This window comes from Diadema setosum, chromosome 18 (genome assembly GCF_964275005.1).
Source record: "Diadema setosum chromosome 18, eeDiaSeto1, whole genome shotgun sequence".
NCBI classification, from domain to species: Eukaryota; Metazoa; Echinodermata; class Echinoidea; order Diadematoida; family Diadematidae; genus Diadema; species Diadema setosum.
Genome location: NC_092702.1, coordinates 10,943,030 through 10,963,218, shown reverse-complemented (window position 1 = coordinate 10,963,218; position 20,189 = coordinate 10,943,030). Strand labels below are relative to the sequence as shown.

Sequence of the window (20,189 nt, the reverse complement as noted above, 5' to 3'; positions counted from 1 at the left end):
AAGTGTTGCATTATTTTTCATTTCGTACGCAAAATAAAAAATTAAACGCAATTCTGAAAATCAAATGCATTCGCAAGTCCATCATATCACACGGAACGCTGAAAAGACTTGCGTTTGATAATCATACGAAACTAGAAAATTATTGTAGGGAACTTTTTCTTAAAAAGTCAATTGCGTTTAAACGCGATTTTAAAAATCAAATGCAAGTCCATTAAATCACACGCAACGCTGTGTTTGAACGCAAGAGCGTTGCAGAGAAGACTTGCAGTTTTTGTACGAACCTACAAGAAACTGCGTTTAAACGCATCTCTAAGCATCTACGGAAATGTGTTATCGTTGAAAAGACTTGCATCATTTTTTATTTCTTACGTAAAACTAAAAATCAAACGCAACCCCGAAATCAAATCACACGGAACGCTGAAAAGACTTGCGTTTGATAATCATCCGAAACTAGAAAATTGTAAGAAACTGAAACTCAACTGCGTTTAAACGCAATTCTAAAAATCAAATGCAAGTCCATCAAATCACAAGCAGCGCTGTATTTAAAACGCAAGAGCGTTGCAGAAAAGACTTGCGGTTTTTGTACGAAACTAGAAACTGCGTTTAAACGTATAAAATCTATACGAAAGTGTTTTATTGTTGAAAAAACTTGCATCATTTTTTATTTCGTAACGGAACTTTCGCCGTGACCGAACTTAGTCTGCACTATATCAGCAGGGGAAAGACATCGCAACATTTACACGTTTCAAACTACCGAAACGCATGCTGCTTCACGAAATGTCAATGAAAACATAGTAGCAAATTATTGTTACAGTTCGCTATGCCGAAGGTTTAAATCTCAGTCCAAAGTTAAATTAGTCCGACAATGGAAAGAGGTTTGTTTTTACGAAGGTTAGTAGTCCGACAGATGTAGTTTTCGGATGAACAAACTTTTCTTCTTTTATTTCAGACGGGCCCGCGCCGTACAGAGCGGTAATGTTGCGAATCGGAGCGCGAGAACAATATTCATTTTCAGAGTATGGTAATAGAAATTTAAGCAAAACAAATATGTCGACTTAGAGAAGGAAAATCACACTTATTTCAACTCAGTCGGCACTGAAAAATTATCTCGACAGAATCATACGAAATCACACGCATATCTTTGCAGCAACGCACTTGAATTTAAATCGCAAAGTTTAATGCATTTCGGGGAATTTGCGTTTGTTATTTTAAATCAAGTTTAAAATGTAAAGTGTCTAGAAACGGGCCCAGGTTTCCGATCCCGCTCTCTCAAAATCTCTCTAGAGATTTGGGAATTGTGCGTGGTCGTTACTAACCTGCGCGAGATTTATGCATGAACTATTGTTGCTGATGTCAGTAGGCATGTTTTGGCGGCAAAAGGAGTAAGATTTGAGTAGCGATCCGCATCGTGATCCAAATCTTACTCTGTACAGGGGAAATTAGTTTTCATTTATAAGTCGACAAAATGTCGACTTACGCGTAAGTCGACATTCGCGTAAGTCGACGTGTTTTTCTCAGTCCCGATTATGTCGACTTACGCGAGGTTGACTGTATATATATATATATATGCGGTATATATATATATATATATATATACATGCTTAAATACGGCCACCATCCTATTTCAAGGTGCTGAATCAGGGTGCAATGGCAAAGAGGGTAGTAAACACACCTAATCTTATTTTGTCTTCATTTTTCCTTCTGACGAGATAGCTGGATAGCCCGTATGCAACTAGATAGTCTGTTTGTAAAGCTGGCCAGTTGTATGTGTACTTGGGTTGGACCACTTTACCGGTTTATGCACCTTGAGTTTTCCGATAACGGAATGCCAATTCGGGATCTTTTCATGTGTCTGGGTTTGTGATTCTTTCACACAAGGGACTTCCACTTTTTATATCCAAGTGATGAGGTGCAAAGTGTTGTGCCTCTACTAGAGGGGACGGTATGACAACACACACCATTGCTCAGTGGCTAGACTTGAGATAAGTGGGATTCGAACCCGCGCCAGAACACAAGTCCCTAGACCGCAAGCCATATGCTACCGACTGAGTCACCTCGTCACCTTTCATGGTCAATTACATAACTGGCAAGCGATACAGTTCTCCTCCTGCTGAAATTGGTGTATGCCTGCTCTCCCTTGGCAAGACAGCGTCTGCTTCTTCAGTGAAGGAAGCAATGGCCGAAGCTTCCAGGGAATCAAGTTCCTTAATCCAGGTCAGACCAGTTTTCTAGGGGCAGTAAACTAAATTTGATCATTAAAGTCCTTAAATGGCAGTATCTTATCAGAGTAGGTGAAGACAATTCAGCTGAAGGTTTTTTTCTTATCTTTTTTTATTCTCTTTTTATCAAACGAAACCGTTTCTTTACTGAAAGCGCAAATGACTAAGGAAACTGAACACCTATTGATGTTGTATGGGATACTGATCCTGAAGAAAATAATATTCACATTTTTGCGCAGCAACACTGTGCAGTCCTCTAACAAGAGATGGTGATGGCACCACTCTAATCTCAAATCATGATTGGAAGAGCGTAGCGGCTTCCTGAAAATTAAGATTGAAAAATAAAGAACTGCCCTCATTTATCAGAGCGAAGATATCCAAGAATAAATGGGACAGACAACTCATCCTGAGCACCTGATTCGAGATGGAAATATCCAACAGGAATTGGGATCTCACAATCCTTCAGCTTTCCAACAACTTAGATGCGATCTCCGCAAAGATATCCTTACAAAGGATGACATAATGTTTTCTGAAAGCATTTTCTGAAAACAGTATACAATCGCACGGATGAGCATAACATCACATTTTTGGTAGTGTGCTTTTTTTAATCCCTTTGATCTGAGGGAGTTACGGGTGGGTCGTGGTATGGAAAAGGTAAAGGCCTTTTCAGCTCTTTCCTGTACAGAATACCTCTCTTCCACAGTAACTTACCCATGTAAGTATTCCTAGTAGTTTTTGTTGAAAAATTAAGGAAATATGCACGATGGGGCTGGTCGCAGTTACTGTAAAAGTGGATATTTTCGCGCGACTAATTTTTCGCGCTAGGCCGGGTCAGAAGAGTTTCGCGTGTTTTTAATTCCGCGGAATCAAGACATCACGCACAGGAACGTATGGCAAGCAAAAATATTCGCGTGTTTTTATTTTCGCGCTAGTTTCTGGTTGCGCGAAATGCGCGAAAATTTCAACACCGCGAAAATTTCCACTTTTACAGTAGTACGTAGCTAGCCCGCGCTCGTAATTCGATTTTGGGTCGGGTTGACCCGGTTTGAAAATTGATTTTAAAACGATGATTTTCGCTCTTTTATCGAATGGTATAGACAAAGAGCAACAGGTGAGGTATGTTACTGTTATAACTTGTACTTGAAGTCATAATGGACCTGTTTTATGCAGTGTTGATTTTCGTGGGTTTGCAAATGTGGGCTAGTACCTTTAACATGAAGCCAAAATTGCCAAACATGCATTCATACTTCAATAAAGATTGCAGAAATTTACAGTGTTAATATGGAGTACTGATTTCACATAATATCAATGTCACTTAGAAACATCAGACACACATACAACACACACTCCCACACACCCACAACAAACACACACATACGCACACACACGTACACACAAAACCACATTTTTAAAAAAATTCCAACACACACACACAACACACACACACAAACACTTTTTTTTTTCCTATTTCAACACGCACACACACACACACACACACGCACACACACACAATGCATGTCTTGAGTCCAGACCATGCATAACTCAAGGCACAGACAGCAGGAAGGACTGCAAAAACACTATTGGATACAGTACACTATCACCTTGGAGGCTTTAAAGTTGATTGCATATAATTAGTGCATGGTACACATAATCCTATGGACAGCAGCATGTGTGATTCTGCCTTAAATGTTGCTGTTTGTGGCACCGGTTTATTATCCAGTAGGTAACCATTCGCTGACGGTAAGCACAAATATTCAATGGTTATTCATTGAGTGCCTCATCATAGTACTTGAGGCATTTTGGGCTCCTAAACAAAGTTATAATCATATGTCAGCACAAGTGAGAGTGATAGGTACAGTTTGACCTCGATTACCGGTATCCGGCCATGTCGGGACCGGCGCTCATCCGGTTAAGCGAAGTGGCCGGATATGGGAGACACAATGTTAATGTATATAGCTGCCGTCCAAGCTGCCGTCCCAGTGCACTGGCAGCTAGGCAGGCAGTGTACCCCGCAACGGTGGTGTAATCTATGCTAGCCTGTCCAAAATTGTAGTCCCTTCTTCACAAAAATAAAGTATATCTTTATGTGAAAATCATACATGTTTTATCTCATTAGATATTGAGAAACCTATCATGCACATCTTATGAAATTAGTGAAATAGATCCATGAAAAAGATGTTAAAGTCACTGTTTTTTCTCAATTTTTGGATGAAAAATAAAAGTCCTTCACTGCGTGAACGCGTCCGAATAATAGAGATTTCCGGATAAAAGGAGGCCAGATAATCGAGGTCGAACTGTATTACGTGTGGTACCTTCGCGAATGCTCGACTTCTCGACCTCTTTGCTAATGGCGGCGGGTCGTTCAATTGGCCCCGCTTCTATAGATATGCGAGCGCGCACTCTATTACATATAGAACCTCTTTGGTTTAACCCAATAGAGATTCTCTGGGATTTATTTTTTTTGCCAAAAAGGTCAAAGGTCAAAATGTCAAAGATCAAGTGAAAGTGCTGAAGTGGCTCAAGTTATCTTGAAACTTAGTACATATTTATAAATGCATGTTTTGCCTATGATTCTATTATGAGTTTTACGGTCAAAGGTCAAGGTGAAAATGGTAACAATTTACTATTCAATACAGAATTTGCACTTTTTCTCCGTACCTTGAAAATAACTCAATGCATAAACTTATGAATGGGTCAAAGTCAAGTTAAAGTCCTAAAATCCCCAAATACATGCTCTCTCATTCATCAAATTAAACCTAGGCCAAGGTGAACATTCAACACATTTGTGACAAACATGTCATTTTAATATTTTGCAAATTTTGTGAAAATGTAATCACACATTGTCCACATGTACCATAGACCTAAAGTATAAGGAGAATCATGCATTATGGCGGAGGCATACCAGTCGCCATAGCGACATTTCTAGTCTTTTCTTTTGTCATGTTTGAACATGTATAGATATTTACCTTTTCATTTTTTGAAACGTCATGAGCACTGAAAGGTGGACCTGTGTGCTATACAAGTAGCCACTACATTAAAACCAGAAATTTTTACATGCATTTGAATTTTGCAAATTTAGCGAGAGCAAAGATAAGCAAAATTGAAAATATGCATGTGAAAGTTCTTGTCTGCACTATATGCATAGAATGCCAGTGGCAATTCACAAATATTTCATGCAGCAAAAAAGGCTGTTGGCTCCAATTCACAACAATTTCATGCCGCGAAAATTTCTTGTGTTACAGTATTTGTAATACTCTTTAAACTTCATTGCAAGAATGAAAAGGCTCTGTTGGGAAGCCTCACAGGTCTTTATCACAACAGGTCACAAGAAGCACACAGGTCTTTATCACAACAGGTCACAAGAAGCACACAATGCATGACTGGATATGACAAGAACGACCAAAAATAATGAGAGCCAGATAGAAAGAAAGAGTGATAAAAAGAGTGAAATAAAAAGAAAGGTAACATATGTATTGTTTAGGTATGTACTTGGGTATTTACCATGGTTTTGTCTATGTTACTAATGGACAATATTCCATTAGTACCACGTACAAAAAGCCTTACTTTGCATATAGGAGCATATTGACAGCCGACATTCTCCGTTGCAAATATTTATCTCCCTGTATTGAGTTATTATTCCTCAAAGAATGCCCAGGAACCTCAAGTACCCCTCCCCCCGTAACAAAAAACTAAAAAAAAAAAAAAGAAAAAAAAAAAGAGAAAAACAGCAACAAAAAAGAAAAAGAAAAAGTCAAACAAACATGAAAAAAAAAACCTATTGGAAATCAACTAAACTAAAAAACAAACAAAAAACATGGCATACTCACGAAAATGTTTATTTGATCACAAAATTGGAGTAAGATACTGGCAATATTCTACAGTGTAGATCTGGCAATCTAGAATGGCTTGTTAATAAACTTAAACCTCAGGACTATTCATTGACTTTTTACCAGGCCATTTTTTTTTTTTATAAATCAAGACAAGAAGTTATACTGAATACAAATTTTTATTTTTTTTTAGTCTAACATCAAACAAATATTGTTCTAGAAAGGCTGCAAAATGTGTTGATTTCCCCTCACTCATGGTCTCAGAATTGGTCTAGAATTTAGCTACTCACTTGATGACGTCATCATTTGAACGATCCTTACACCTTGCTCTTTATTGCTGCAATGCACTCACGATTGTGCATTTAATTGTAACTATGTGTATTGTTAGGACATAAAAGAGCTCAGTTTCACCCACCTTGATCAATCTCTGCACATCATCTTTGGTTAGCGTTCGATCAACATTGAATTCATTGGTTGGGTCCAGCACCACAGCCTTGACCATGAAAGCCACCAGGGTCTCTGAAACTGCTTGACCTTTGCTGGCACATTCCTGCGCTATTTCCCGAATGATGTTTTTGATGACACTCTCTGCTTGAGCTCGAGACATTGTACATGTATATTTCGTTCTGTGGTATGAAGAAGGAAAAGAAAAAACTGAACAAAAAGTTATGGTGAAATACTCAGGTAAAACCAGAAATATTTGTGTGCATGAAACTCCTGTGAATTTCATGAGTGAAGATTAGTGAAAGTAAAATACATGCACGAGTTCTATACACAATGGATTGAATGGATATTTGTAAAATGTCACACTTCAGTTTCATGGGGCTGATTCGTGCGTGGAGAGGTGTGAGTCACAGAAAAAAACTAGAAATGTCACTGTAGCGACTGGTTATACCCCCGCAAAACAACATTTCATAAGCTTTGGTCAAAACAACATTTCATAAGCTTTGGTCAAAAAACTGAGGAAGTAGTTAAATCCGCAAGATCTTTCCTTGATCTTCTGCCATTAATATGCCGTTACCAAGGCAACGTACTTTCGGGTACTGTCGAAAAATGTGTCTTGCACATCTACAACCAAAGGCACACATCTGTACCAAGTTTCATGGAAATTGGGCAAAAACTGAGGAAGTAGTTTGCAACACAAAATTTTCCATCATTTTGGCTCATAATATGTGAGCTGTTACCATGGCAACATACTTTTTGTCACTGTCAAGAAATGTGTCATGCTGACCTATATCCTAAGACAAACATTCAATATGAATTCCATGAGAATTGGAAGAACACTGATGAAGCAGTTTTGCCATGAAGCATTTTGCCCTATATTTTACCAATAACATGCCGTTACCATGGCAACACACTTTTTGCCACTGCGGAAATATGTGTCTTGCACATTAACATATTCAGATGAACATCTGTACCTAATTTCATAAAAATTGATCAAAAACTGTGGGAGGAGTTCGCGACGCAAGATTTGTACCCATTTTTGCCCATAATATGCCGTTACCATGGCAACGTACTTTTGGGTACTGTCAAAAAATATGTCTTGCACATCTACAACCCAAGGCACACATCTGTGCCAAGTTTTATGGGAATCGGTTGAAAATTGAGGAAGTAGTTCGCGACGCAAGATTTGCAACGGACCGACCGCCCGACCGACCGCCCGACCGACCGCTGATTCCTATTATACCCCCTTCAAACTTCGTTTGGCGGGGGTATAAAAAGAACTAGAAATGTCGCTATGGCGACTGGTATGCCTCCGCCATAATGCATGATTCTCCTAATAGGTCTGTAGTACACGTGGACAATGTGTGATTATATTTTCACAAAATTGGCATCAAAAGTCACAAATGTGTTGAATGTTCACCTTCCTTGACCTAGGTTTAATTGGATGAATGGGAGAGCAATGTATTTGGGGATTTTAGGACTTTTGCTTGACTTTGACACTTTCATAAGTTTATGCATTGAGTAATTTTCAAGGTACAGAGAAAAAGTGCAATTTCTGTATTGAATAGTAAATTGCTACCATTTTCATATGGCCTTTGACCCTAAAATTCATGAGAATCACTGTCAGGCAGAACATGCATAAATATGTACCAAGTTTCAAGATAACTTGAGCCACTTCCGAGATATGGAGGAAGAAGTAAAGTTCAGCACTTTCACTTGACCTCTGACCTTTTGACCTTTGACCTTTTTGAAAAAGAAAAAAAAAACTTCCCAGAGAACCTTTATTGGGTTATACATGCCTACACCAAGTAAAAAAAAAAAAAAATAATCCTGCAGGCAGTGCATAAATATGAGGGAAATTACTTAGTAAAATTTTGAAGTGTTGCCCTTGACCTTTGGCTCCTGACCTTTGACCCCATGAATCCAAAATTCCCTAGATAATCACTGACATATCAATTGAAAGATTATGGTATGAATTTAGAGAAATCAAAAAGTAGAAATAATTTGTGCCAAGGTCAAGGTCACAAAACCCCTTCAAATCAAGAGAAAACATAAAACACAATTTGATCAACACAATGATGTCTCATTGATTTTGTTAGATATCTTCTTCATAAACTATGGAATCATCACTCTTTGTTATGTGTTTGATGAATACAGATAGGTGAACAGAAATTGTTAAGTGAAAGTTTATATGGCAGTTTTAATTACTCTGTATTGATAATCAATTTTTAATCCGTTTGGGTTATGTACGTCCGTAACAAAAAAATACATTTTTTAATTTTGCAAGAAAACAAAACATCCAATAAAGAGGAAAATACTGATGCAAAGCGAGCTCATACCCCTCTCCTAAAATACACACAAAGAAGCATCTGCTCCATGATAATTAAACACTTAATTAATGTACAGATGTACACTTTTTTGGTACGTCTGTAATGTACATCCGTAACAGAGATTCACATGTACGCATGTATAGGAGCTTTGCCATTTTGTAAAAAATGATTTGTTCATATCATCTTCTGCTGACCATGTACAGTGAATAGAAAGGAAATATTTAATATCTTCATATCTGTAAATTACCTTGATTTTTTTTTTTATTACACTTATTAGCAGTGGTGTTTTTCACTACATTGCATATAGCAATTCCATAAATGTTTAAAATTGCAGCAGGTCAAATTTTCAAATTGGACACACCCAGCTAAATGACACATCAACTGACAGCTTATTGTATGAACTTTCAGAAATCACACAGAAGAAATAGTTTGTGCCAAGGTCAAGGTCACAAAATCCTTTTCAAACAAGAGAAAATATTAGGTGCATTTTGATCTCCAAAATGCTGTCTAATTGTTTTCATTATATTTTCCTTTAGTAAATGTGAAATTACCACTTTTGGTTTTGTGTATTTAAGAGTTTAGATAAGTGAACAAAAATTTGTCAGTGACAATCAATTTTACCTGTGTAATTACTCTGTACTAATCGTTAATTTCAGCCCATTGTGCCATGTACGTCCGTAACAAAAAAAACCATGTTTTTTTAAGTTTTCAAAAAATAAAGCACTCAGTAAAGAGGAAAATACTAATGCAAAGCAAGCTCATAACCCTCTTCTGAAACACTCATAAAGAAACTTCTGCTCTGTAATAATTAAGTAGTTAATTATTGTTAAAAAATGTACGTCTATAACAGACACACATAGTGTGTATGTGAGCTTTATGATTTCATGAGGATTGATTTGTTGATTTTATTTTCTGATATTTATTTGTGATTTAATTGAAAGGTAGCATGGAACATCTTGATAACTACAATTAAGTTGGAATACTTGGTAATTAACCTAATTAGTAGTTTTGTTTTGTTTTTTTGTAAATTGCATTGCACACATATTCAAAATTTCCGAGAAAGACCTATATGGAAATGCTAAATTGCATACATCTCTCATCTTTTGGCCACGGTGTATCAGGAGACAGAGAGTTAGAAGTGGCCTCTTAATGCCATAAAACAAAGAGCATTGTTACTGCGTCAGATGAGCTATACAACACAAGCAAAACATCTATAGCTCTATACAGTTATGGAGCATATCTTGATTAGGATTAAACAAAAAATACCCTAACTACCCACAGTCTATGTGGTTTCAGATGTGCACATACCCAGTTCAAGCCATGTCTTACTTGATACAAAAGTAGAAGGAAAATATCAATGCAGATAATGATAAAGTGGCTTTTTGTCACTACTTCCCATGGTAAGGGTGTTCAACGAAAGTGTGTTCTTAGTGGATGGACAAGATAATATTGTTAAAAAAAAGAAAAAAAAAAGGAAAAAAAAAAGAGCAATTTGGAGATACATGACATATGTGAAAATTGGGCGGGCAGCTACATCAACTCCACAAACAACCTATGAGGTAGAAATACTAAGAATCCCACAAAAGATGTGATTAATAAGGGATATATATGATATCAACTGAGAGAGAAGTTGGATTCAAAGGCACCCCTATTTGCAAATAGCTGTATCTGTACCAAATGCTCACACAGTCATTATATAAGGAGCATAATGGGAGTATTAAAAGTGCCTAATGCTTTAGAATACAGGAAAGTCCAATTAGACAGGTTTAAGATCTATGATTCCATTGACAGTCCAGTCTAGATGAGATACCTGAAGATGACACTTCAGTGAATGATAAACTTGATGTAAATGTTGGGGATTTAGTGTTTTAGATGAATATCACAGGGAAACATTTCCTGGTGAGGTTCTTTAAATAGGGGCACTAAGAGCAGGAATCTCAGGAACAATGTCATGCATATTGCAAATGGTCATTGGAGGTGGCCTCAGCCACCAGATCAAATATTTTCCTTAAAAAAAGAGAAAAAAAAAAAACCACTGCCAGAAAAATCACTACAAACAGTTGATGACAATCATGGTCAGTTTAGCTGGAGTCTGGGACTCGCATTCAAACTCTTTGCTCTGTAAATTATGTCCTTTCCATTAAAGTCTCCATCATTCCATGTTACACTACATGTATTTTAAAGACAAAAACAAATGTGAAATTAGTAATTCAATTTAACCATACAAACTAGTATAATTTTGTTTTTAACATGCTGAGAGATAAAAGATTTTTGGAATACGCACAGTTCACAGAGCAAGAGATACCATGATGTGTTTACAACATCCACATTAAATTTAAAATAGATTCTTTATTCTCACTATTAATAGATACACGCAGCCGCTGTCGCGAAGCGACAGCGGCTGCACCTCTATTCCTTCGCAGACGTTGTCATTTTTCAGTGTGGTTGTGCGACTCCTTCATGAATATCTTTATTAATCGTGGAAAACTAAAATACAAGGAATTATCGTAATCTATGATAATCATTCAATAATCGGTATGCGATTTTTTGTTTAATTACGTCAAAAACTCACCGAAATCTGTGGCTGAAATCAGGTCTGTAAACGTCCTTATTGCTTCACTCCTCATCTGCGTGTTATTTGAATGGCATTCACTCTCGTATACTACAATGTACAACGTAGGTACAGTAGCTTGACTAGTAACCGCTCACTTTGATACTTTATTGTGAATAACTTTACCAAATTATCTTCTTCCCGATCCAATCCTGTGAAATGTGGTTGGCGATATTGCTCTTTCATATGTGTATTACGATCATCTGCTCACGAAGTCCTATAACGGAATAAACGCGCGATACCTTCGTCGTTACATCCTGTACTAGTAGCCGCTCACCCCTGACTAGTAGCCGCTCATTATAATACATGGCGCGCGTGCCGCACATTACAAGGCTCTGAATGATGATAAGTCCCTTTCTGAATGATGCTAACTAGCAAAGGGCAAGTCTGCCAACACGTGTGCAGAGGCTGAGATAAACATAATTTTTTTGCAGCATACGGTGTGGTGTATATTCTATATAATTGTATTCAATTTCCATGTCCGAATTCGAACAATCTAATATCACATTAATGTTCGGTTTGTTGTTGTTCACTTTCTTTATTGTGTAAGTATGCTGCATTGGATATGTGTCGTTATTATTATTATGTGGAAGACGGGTCTGCTTATTTATAGTTGCGAAAATAAAATTTTATAGATGGGAATCCCGTTATAACGAGATCGTCGGTTCCGGGTGATTTTGCTCGTCATATCCGGATTCTCGTTGTATCCTATACGCTTGTGGAATTTACACTTTATATATAAATGCTCTATTAACATTGGGCTACCTGCATTTTATTATGACGACGTCATATTGATGAACAGAAAAACAAGAAATGCGACAGGAAAATGAGAGAGCATTCTCGCGATGATTACAATTATTTTTGTTCTAGACACATGTTATCAAATATTTCAGATTTGACAAATCATATAATCATATCGTATATGGGGCCTTCCTTTTGTTAGCCCTATGCTGATCAATCTGCACATCTGAGAAGAGAGAGAGAGAGAGATGAAGCAAAATTTATGCAACTACAGGTAAAGTATCGCGCTATCAACGCTGCGTTTAGCGTAACTCGCGTGGATGAAAGCTGTGAGTAAAATCCGAATGTATCCTTCATTTTATGACAAATTATTGATATAAACCACATGTACTATGGTGAAAGTTTACACCACAATTTACACTCTCATCTCTTATTTCTTCCAGGGAAACAGCTTCTCGGTCGTGATGCATGAGGTTGAATGCGTGCTTTGCGTGAATGTTTTACCCGACGACTTTGATGGGTCAATGCCGTTTTATTAAGAAAACGAAAACCACGTATAGATATCATACCGGCTAACTGTGGATTGCAAAATCGAGTGAAATATAATATATTTCGATAGGCTATATATAGTTGACTTAATTACAATTTTAGCATACGATCCCATCGTATTTTAATTTTGACATTTAATTCAATTCATCTTATCAAAGTTACGTAAATGGGTATCTAACTGAGCGGCCAATGTTTGCGAAAGCAGCGAATAATGGCAGATTCTAACTTTCGTCAGGGCTCGGTAACGGTTGCGATCAAATTCAAGAACAGTTTTAATTTTAACAAGCAGTTCTTTCTATCGCAAAGGATTTTTGAACATGTTCAAAGCTCCCAAAAATATACAATTCGCTGTGTTCGCCGCTCAAAGATATTCCCGTTACGTATATCTTTGGAAACATTTAGGATACGTAAACATTATACTGTATCAAATACACCATATTTTTTCTTGTTTAAGCCATTAGATAACGTTAATTCGAATTGTAGCATTTGTGATGACATTTCGGCATAAATAGTGAAGGCTATAGCTTCTAAATATTCCGATGCTGTTCCATCACGGCCCTCGGAAAGAGACTTTATGAACTTGTAGCGCCGTGTTATCACCTCGATTGCTTCTGTTTGGCACTGGCATAATTATGTTAGTCTGTTTGCACGAAACGATAGTTCAAATAATTACGGAGAATTAACCTTTTCTGATTTTGAAATAAAGCGTGATTTTGCCCATTGTTAAGTTCGGCTTAAAAGAGAATAAGTTGTCGTATGAAAATCCGCACAAATTCATCTTTGCTTTTCTCCGTTTTTAGGCCCGAAAATTATCTCGCAATAGCCGGAACTCCAAATCTCCATTTAGGCTAACATGCACATTTATTTGGGACCGGACGATTTATCTCGTTATAAGCGTATTCTCGCTGTATCCGATCTCGTTAGAAAAGGATTCCCCTGTACACAAGTTTTGAAATAGCCATTATTCATAATGTACTGAAATGAATGATTCGTGAGGTCTTTGATGTATAGCGATCAATTATTAAAACATCTAAAACGCAGAATAGATCCAATGCAAATAAATTCACGTACATTATACCAGTGCCCTCCGCTGTTTTATTCTAATATTCCTTTTCTTTTTTCTTTTTCTTTTCTTGCTTTCTGTTTCTTCCATTTTTTTTTCTAGGATCATTTCAAGTTGTACAAACACGGCAAACAAGGAACTTTCCAAAAGAAATCCATTCAATTATATGTAATGTCAGTGTCTCACAACTTTTTCAACAAAGCTTTCGTTATAAACATCATTATATCACCCATCCATTAAAAGCCTATAGACGGCGTGCTCTGTCAATGTCTGTAGGCCTATTACAGTATGGATTTCAGAACTGGCATAAATTGGTTTTAGGCTCAAAACTTTCCATAAAACAAAAGGCTTATCGGAATACATCATTCTACGAAATACAGAAACATATAGCCTGAAAACAATAAATTTAACCTTTATACCAAAGTGTGGACTTAGATACCACCCGTTTCAAGGTCACATAACTTATAAACTGGCAAAATCAGGGTGTTAAAATTCTTACACCAACATGGCGTAAACATAATTATCTTAACACCGTTGATAACGCCAGGATTCACTCAAATTGGCCACCATAGATAAAACGTAATGTTTAAATTAACCTCTAAATACCAAAGTGTGATTGCCTGGATGTCATGGAGTCAAACCACGCCCGTAACCAGGCTTTTTTTTTTCTATGGAGGCAGGGAGGGGGGTTGCGTAATTAAGAAAAGAAAACTGCCTTTTCATGCATGCAAAAATTATTGTTTCGTTAGCGCCGACAATCTCGCTCAGCGGGAGGAGGAGGAGGAGGTGGGGGGGGGGGGGGGGTTGCCTCATACCTTTGTGATCACACATTGATATAATCTCTTGTTGATCATTGCATCCCAATTTCCATGGAATTAATTATAAGTATATGAAAAAGGACTAGAAGTAAACATATTTATACAGTTCACCACACAAGCTTTTAATTCTATATATATATTGAATGGAAAGTCCCCCAGACATTCTGGTGAATTTAGGAAATGCTGAAAAAGAATAAAAACATACCAGTTATGAGCACATCGAAAGATGTTATTATGAAAAAAAAAAGTATCTGCAAAATTTCATAAACAGGCAAATCTACAGCAAGGCTGGCGATCTTTTCAAACATTGTATACCTTCAAACATGTAATACTTTTAATATGATAATAAATCTTACGAATGCAAGAGTATGTTTGTGCTTAAAATTTCGGTCATATTAGTAATTTTCGTTAAATATGTCTGAAATAAAGATGCACAAAAACAAACTTCAGTGGTATAACTATATATATTTATATATATATATTTTTTTATATACAGCAAAAATATTATATGGGATATAGTCATAACAGCAATATCATTTTTGAGTCCTGTAAATACCTGTATTTCTCAGCCGCTCACTCATACGTATTATTTGTTTTATAATGTCGACGCACATATTTCGTCTGAGAAAAGAAAAAGTCAATATAATCTACACACACCTCAACACTATTTTGAATATACAGTTATTCAAAATATCATTTTGAAAATTTCATTTAAATACAATACGAACAAGATCATTTTTTTTTTCACTGGTACGCAAGGGTATCCAAAAGGAAGAAGGGAAGAGAGAGAGACTGCGATAATGCTCCCCTTTCAGTTCAGCAGAAAGGACACCGATACATGTATTTTGATATGTCTTCTTCAACCTTATTGTAAGTTCACTGCATTGCAAGTGAAACCATGTGTCGCAAAAATCACAAGAAACCCATTGATCTTCACGGCTTCTTCTTTCCTGCATGTTGGACATACATATCTAACATCATCTGATTCAATTCCTTCCTTTTTGTTCCTCTTCTTTCTTTTTTTCTTTTCTTCTACGCTATTCTTCTTCGTAGAGTCATCTTCTTTGTTTTCTTCTCTCTAGTTTTACATTTCTTCTTCCAAACTCACTTCTCTCTCTTTTTTTTTTTTTTTGCACTCAGATTCTTCCAACTTCATTTCTTCCTTCTGTTATGGTTCATTTCTTCTATCCTCATCGCAATCCAATCTCTGTGATCTTTCTTTTTCCTGTACCCAACTTCATCTCTTCTATCTTCTTCTTTAGATCTTCCCTCTTCTTTCTCAATGTCTTTGTACCTTCTTCTTTTTTTCCTGTGTTTCTCTCTCTTTCTCTTCCTTTCTTTTCTTCAACTCTCTTTTCTGTTTGGATTTCATGTGAGTTTTGAAATCATCTCCTCATATTGCTTCAGTATAGATAGCTGCAATTTCCTTTTTTGACTTCCTGGAACGTGTACTTCGGAAAACTCAATATAATGTTCGAGAAACGGGGACATTTTTATTTGAAACCTTATTTCATTTTGGGACTAACGAACCTTATGAATAACGATCGAGTTGTAATCGTATGTATATGTATGTATATAATTATATATTTATTCATAGCAATGTCACAATAGAGGAATGCACTAAATGTCAATTGCTTTGAATATAATTCAAAATCTGAATTTTCGGGGGCCTCCCACTTCGTCGGAAATCCAAGAGGATAGTTGGGGGGGGGGGGGGAGGAGGGGGGAGGTAATAAATCAGTGGTCTGAAAGCGCACGCGCCACATACTGTACACACGTAATTATTAGTGGGGGGGGGGGTGAGCGGTAACTAGTCAAGAGCAATCTCTGTACGAGTTTCGAACTTTTTTTGTTTGCGTACGCAATTCCACGTAAATACGTGCACTACTATCGTTCAGTTATTTGCCGACAGTTGTCAGGTCGACGACTAGCGCCTATTCGTACGACTTATCTCAACTTTGCGGGACTTAAACTAAAAAATCACGGCCTACTCACTAACTTCAGTAGACGAGACCTTTCCGGCCATCGGGAATCTCCAGATGTGGCTAACTGCATTTAAACATCATAAAATAGTCGTGAATACTTTGAATATTGCAATTTGTTTGAGCATCGAATTCTTAGCATTGCGCACACGCGTACTGCAGTGCGTGCAGTGCGTATTCGAGAATGTAGGGCAGATATTCGCGGTCATCATCAACTACACTTGTGCGCTAAGGGGTGAGCGGTTACTAGTCAGGCTACTGTACTAAGTACTAGTAGTCGGAGAGGCGCCCTCTAGCTCTCCGACTACCTACGTTGTACGTTGTAGTATACGAGAGTGAATGCCATTCAAATAACACGCAGATGAGGAGTGAAGCAATAAGGACGTTTACAGACCTGATTTCAGCCACAGATTTCGGTGAGTTTTTGACGTAATTAAACAAAAAATCGCATACAGATTATTGAATGATTATCATAGATTACGATAATTCCTTGTATTTTAGTTTTCCACGATTAATAAAGATATTCATGAAGGAGTCGCACAACCACACTGAAAAATGACGTCTGCGAAGGAATAGAGGTGTAGCCGCTGTCGCTTCGCGACAGCGGCTGCGTGTAGTTATACACAAGTGTAAGTCGGCTTAGCGCACGGGGTCTGGTCGGGCTAGGGTTGAACGTATTCGCACTGTGCTTGTGTACACTACCGAGCAGCATTTCAAGCAATCAAGATTTTCCAACGATTTTCCAATACTTGTAAATACTATAAATTAAAGTGATAATACTTGATGTCTATTCAACTTTGGAGACTCAGATGCAAGTATTTTAGGTTACTGAACAAGGGTGAGTTTGTGCATGTTTGGAGACCATTTGACAAACAGGTGCAAGAGTGTCACTAGCGCCAGAAGATCACTGTTTAGATTACCACCACGGCACCAGTTCTCAACAACTGTTCTAATTCTAACGATTTGTTAGACCTCTAACGTTAGACATGCTGGAAAACCTCAAAATGAGTCTGGAGGGGGCAAACTTCAAAACCTCTGCTCCTCAATCAAAGCAGGTAGGCCTAAACAAAGAAGTTTAAAAGTTAATTCTTCTAGATCTATGTTGACATGGTTGAGATCGGAATAGACTAACTTCACACTTCACACATAAATGCCTAGTCCTCAAACGTCTAATATAACGACATACTTCCATATCAGATGTGATGTGACGATGATGCACTTCCCACAAATCTCTTGCTGTGGGACTGTTCTAACTAACGTTACAGGATCTATCGACTAAACCAATAGCAATACGACAAAAAACGGTCGATAGCTAACGTTAGATAAGTCGCGGTCAGGTGTTTATCATAAACCTAAGAATTGTTTCCTACTCACCGATGTTGGGTTACGTCTAGAATCTAACAAGATCTATAGATCTCTTTTCTCCTTTGGCTTTACAGTGTTCTATTCTAATGGAATGACCGGCTTGTCTCGTGAACCACCCAACTCGTTTTTCGCAGTGCATCGTAGCTAGTGGTATAGCGCACAGTTACGGCGCACAGTGTAAATCCCCTGTGTATACAGTATGATGATGACGATCGCACGGAGTTTGGGCGATGATCGATGGCATGGCAACGAGTACATGGCGAATCACAAACTACAGAGGGCGATCGTCTTCCTGGTTCTGCAAAATCCCCAAATTGGTTGGTTTTCTTACAATAAACATCATGTTTCCGGGAATGTTTAAAACAGCACAGTTTACACGCCCAAAAGTTTTGAGATATCCACATTAATTTCGTCAAACCTTATAAAATACATTGTTACATAGGCTACTGCAGACGTCTGCGTTTTGCGGTGTCGTAAGATGTGATATCTCAGAGAAGTGCGCATGCCTTTTATAACACTCGTTGTTCCGGTATTAGGCGAACAGTTTGATATTTTATAGGTTTTCCCGATAATTTCATACTTTGATCATTCAAGTTCGTATAACGTGCATTCAAATTCACACAGCGCACGCACGCGGAAATATTCGGGCATTCAAATTCAGAATCCGAGCGATCAGTTTCATTTATGGGCGTTCTATTTCGTTTTCGTGAAGTCAAATTCACGATTGGGCGTTCAATTAATTTCAAATGCGAGCATTGTGTTTCTTACTTGTGCATTCAAATTCACGCGATCTAGTCATGTGATAGTTCCGATGAGCTTGTTTGGAGCGTTCAATTTCATTTTCAGGCGATCAAGTTCCTACTTCGTGCCATCATTTTAACAAGGAAAATTTTGTAGACTTAAGTGTTTAGTGCATGGCATGTAGTGAAATCGTTATTGTTTAAAGGTTCTACATTATTTTCTGTTCATGTATTCTTCGTTTTTCATCTAAACAATTCTTGAGCATTTAATCAAAGTGGAGAACGGCGCTATAGAAATTGTATGTATGTATGTATTATTAATATTATTATTATTAATTGTATGGTTCAATCAGCAGTACATCCAAACAACACAACGACTATATGTAATCAAAGTTCTTGATGATACTGCATGCATGCTGACAACCCCAAAACACTAAACATGTAATGGTAGTGCGTATTATTTAAAGACAAACTGACACACAATGACCACACATAGTCCAGCAAAATTAAACTAATAAGATAACAAGCAACAAATAAGACGTATACAATGTTCATGTTATCAGTTTCAATGTAAGCCTAGTCGAAATTGCTTCTTTTATGAAAGTGTCAGCCTTCTGTATCATGCTCGTCTGTAGGCATTATATTACCTAATGTTTGTTTGTTTGTTTCACTTTCCATCCAAGAAGATGACTGCAATAGCTGGTCTTCTATGGGGTCCTTGGATATAAGGTGGGACCATTTCACCGGGTTAAACTCTGCACGGCGTGCATGAGTTGTGACTCTGTCACACATGGGACCTCCATTTTACGTCCTATCAGAGGGACAAGTGCCTGTATATATTCCTTTTATATATTTTTTTACGAGTTCATATTTGTCAATGAACAGGTGGACCTGTGCTGCAAAATGAATTATATTCATCATAAATCCCGATATATTCAAAGCTAAATGAAAAAGACACACGTACACGGCCCCAAACTAAATTCCGGCCTTCTTGTTTCATCCGTGTTCATGTTCGTTTCCTTGTTTTGTGTGTGTTTCATGTTTCTCTGTATACATTTCGGTTTCCTTTCTTCTTCTAGGTCTCAATTATACCCCCACGTTAGCTGCTGAGTTAGGTCCAGGCGGGAAGCCAGCTATTAACTCCCGAATGTTTTATCTTAACCCATGACTAATACAACAAATTTCGTTTTCAATTCCTTGAATAGTGATGAATTTTATGACACAGTAAGGCACTCTGAATCTGATCATGCAAATATTATTTCCATGCAGTTCGTATGAAGATTACATATCCAATAAATACAATACCTCAGCACAAGAATTTGAATATAATTTTGACTAATATGATCCAGTTCAGAGTCCATCATGTGTTTATTTGACTGAAAATCAGTATAAAAATCGTATTATGAATACAGTCGATGAAACACTTTTGTTAGCTCATTTTAACATACGTAGTATCAACAGAAACTTTGACAAGTTGCGCTTACTCTTAGAAAATCCAGA

The 20,189-nt window shown here is 37.4% G+C and overlaps 1 protein-coding gene across 1 annotated transcript in view; it reads right to left on the bottom strand.

Moving 5' to 3' along the window:
• LOC140241534 (cilia- and flagella-associated protein 206-like) overlaps positions 1-18,037 on the bottom strand; it is a 145,924-nt gene extending 127,887 nt beyond the window's left edge. The window contains exons 1-2 of the mRNA XM_072321269.1: positions 17,959-18,037; positions 6,462-6,672 (exon numbers count right to left, since the gene is read on the bottom strand). Coding sequence (XP_072177370.1) covers positions 6,462-6,653 — 192 coding nt within the window. The 5' untranslated portion in view covers positions 6,654-6,672; positions 17,959-18,037. The remainder of the gene's footprint in view (positions 1-6,461; positions 6,673-17,958) is intronic.
• Positions 18,038-20,189: the final 2,152 nt, after the last annotated feature.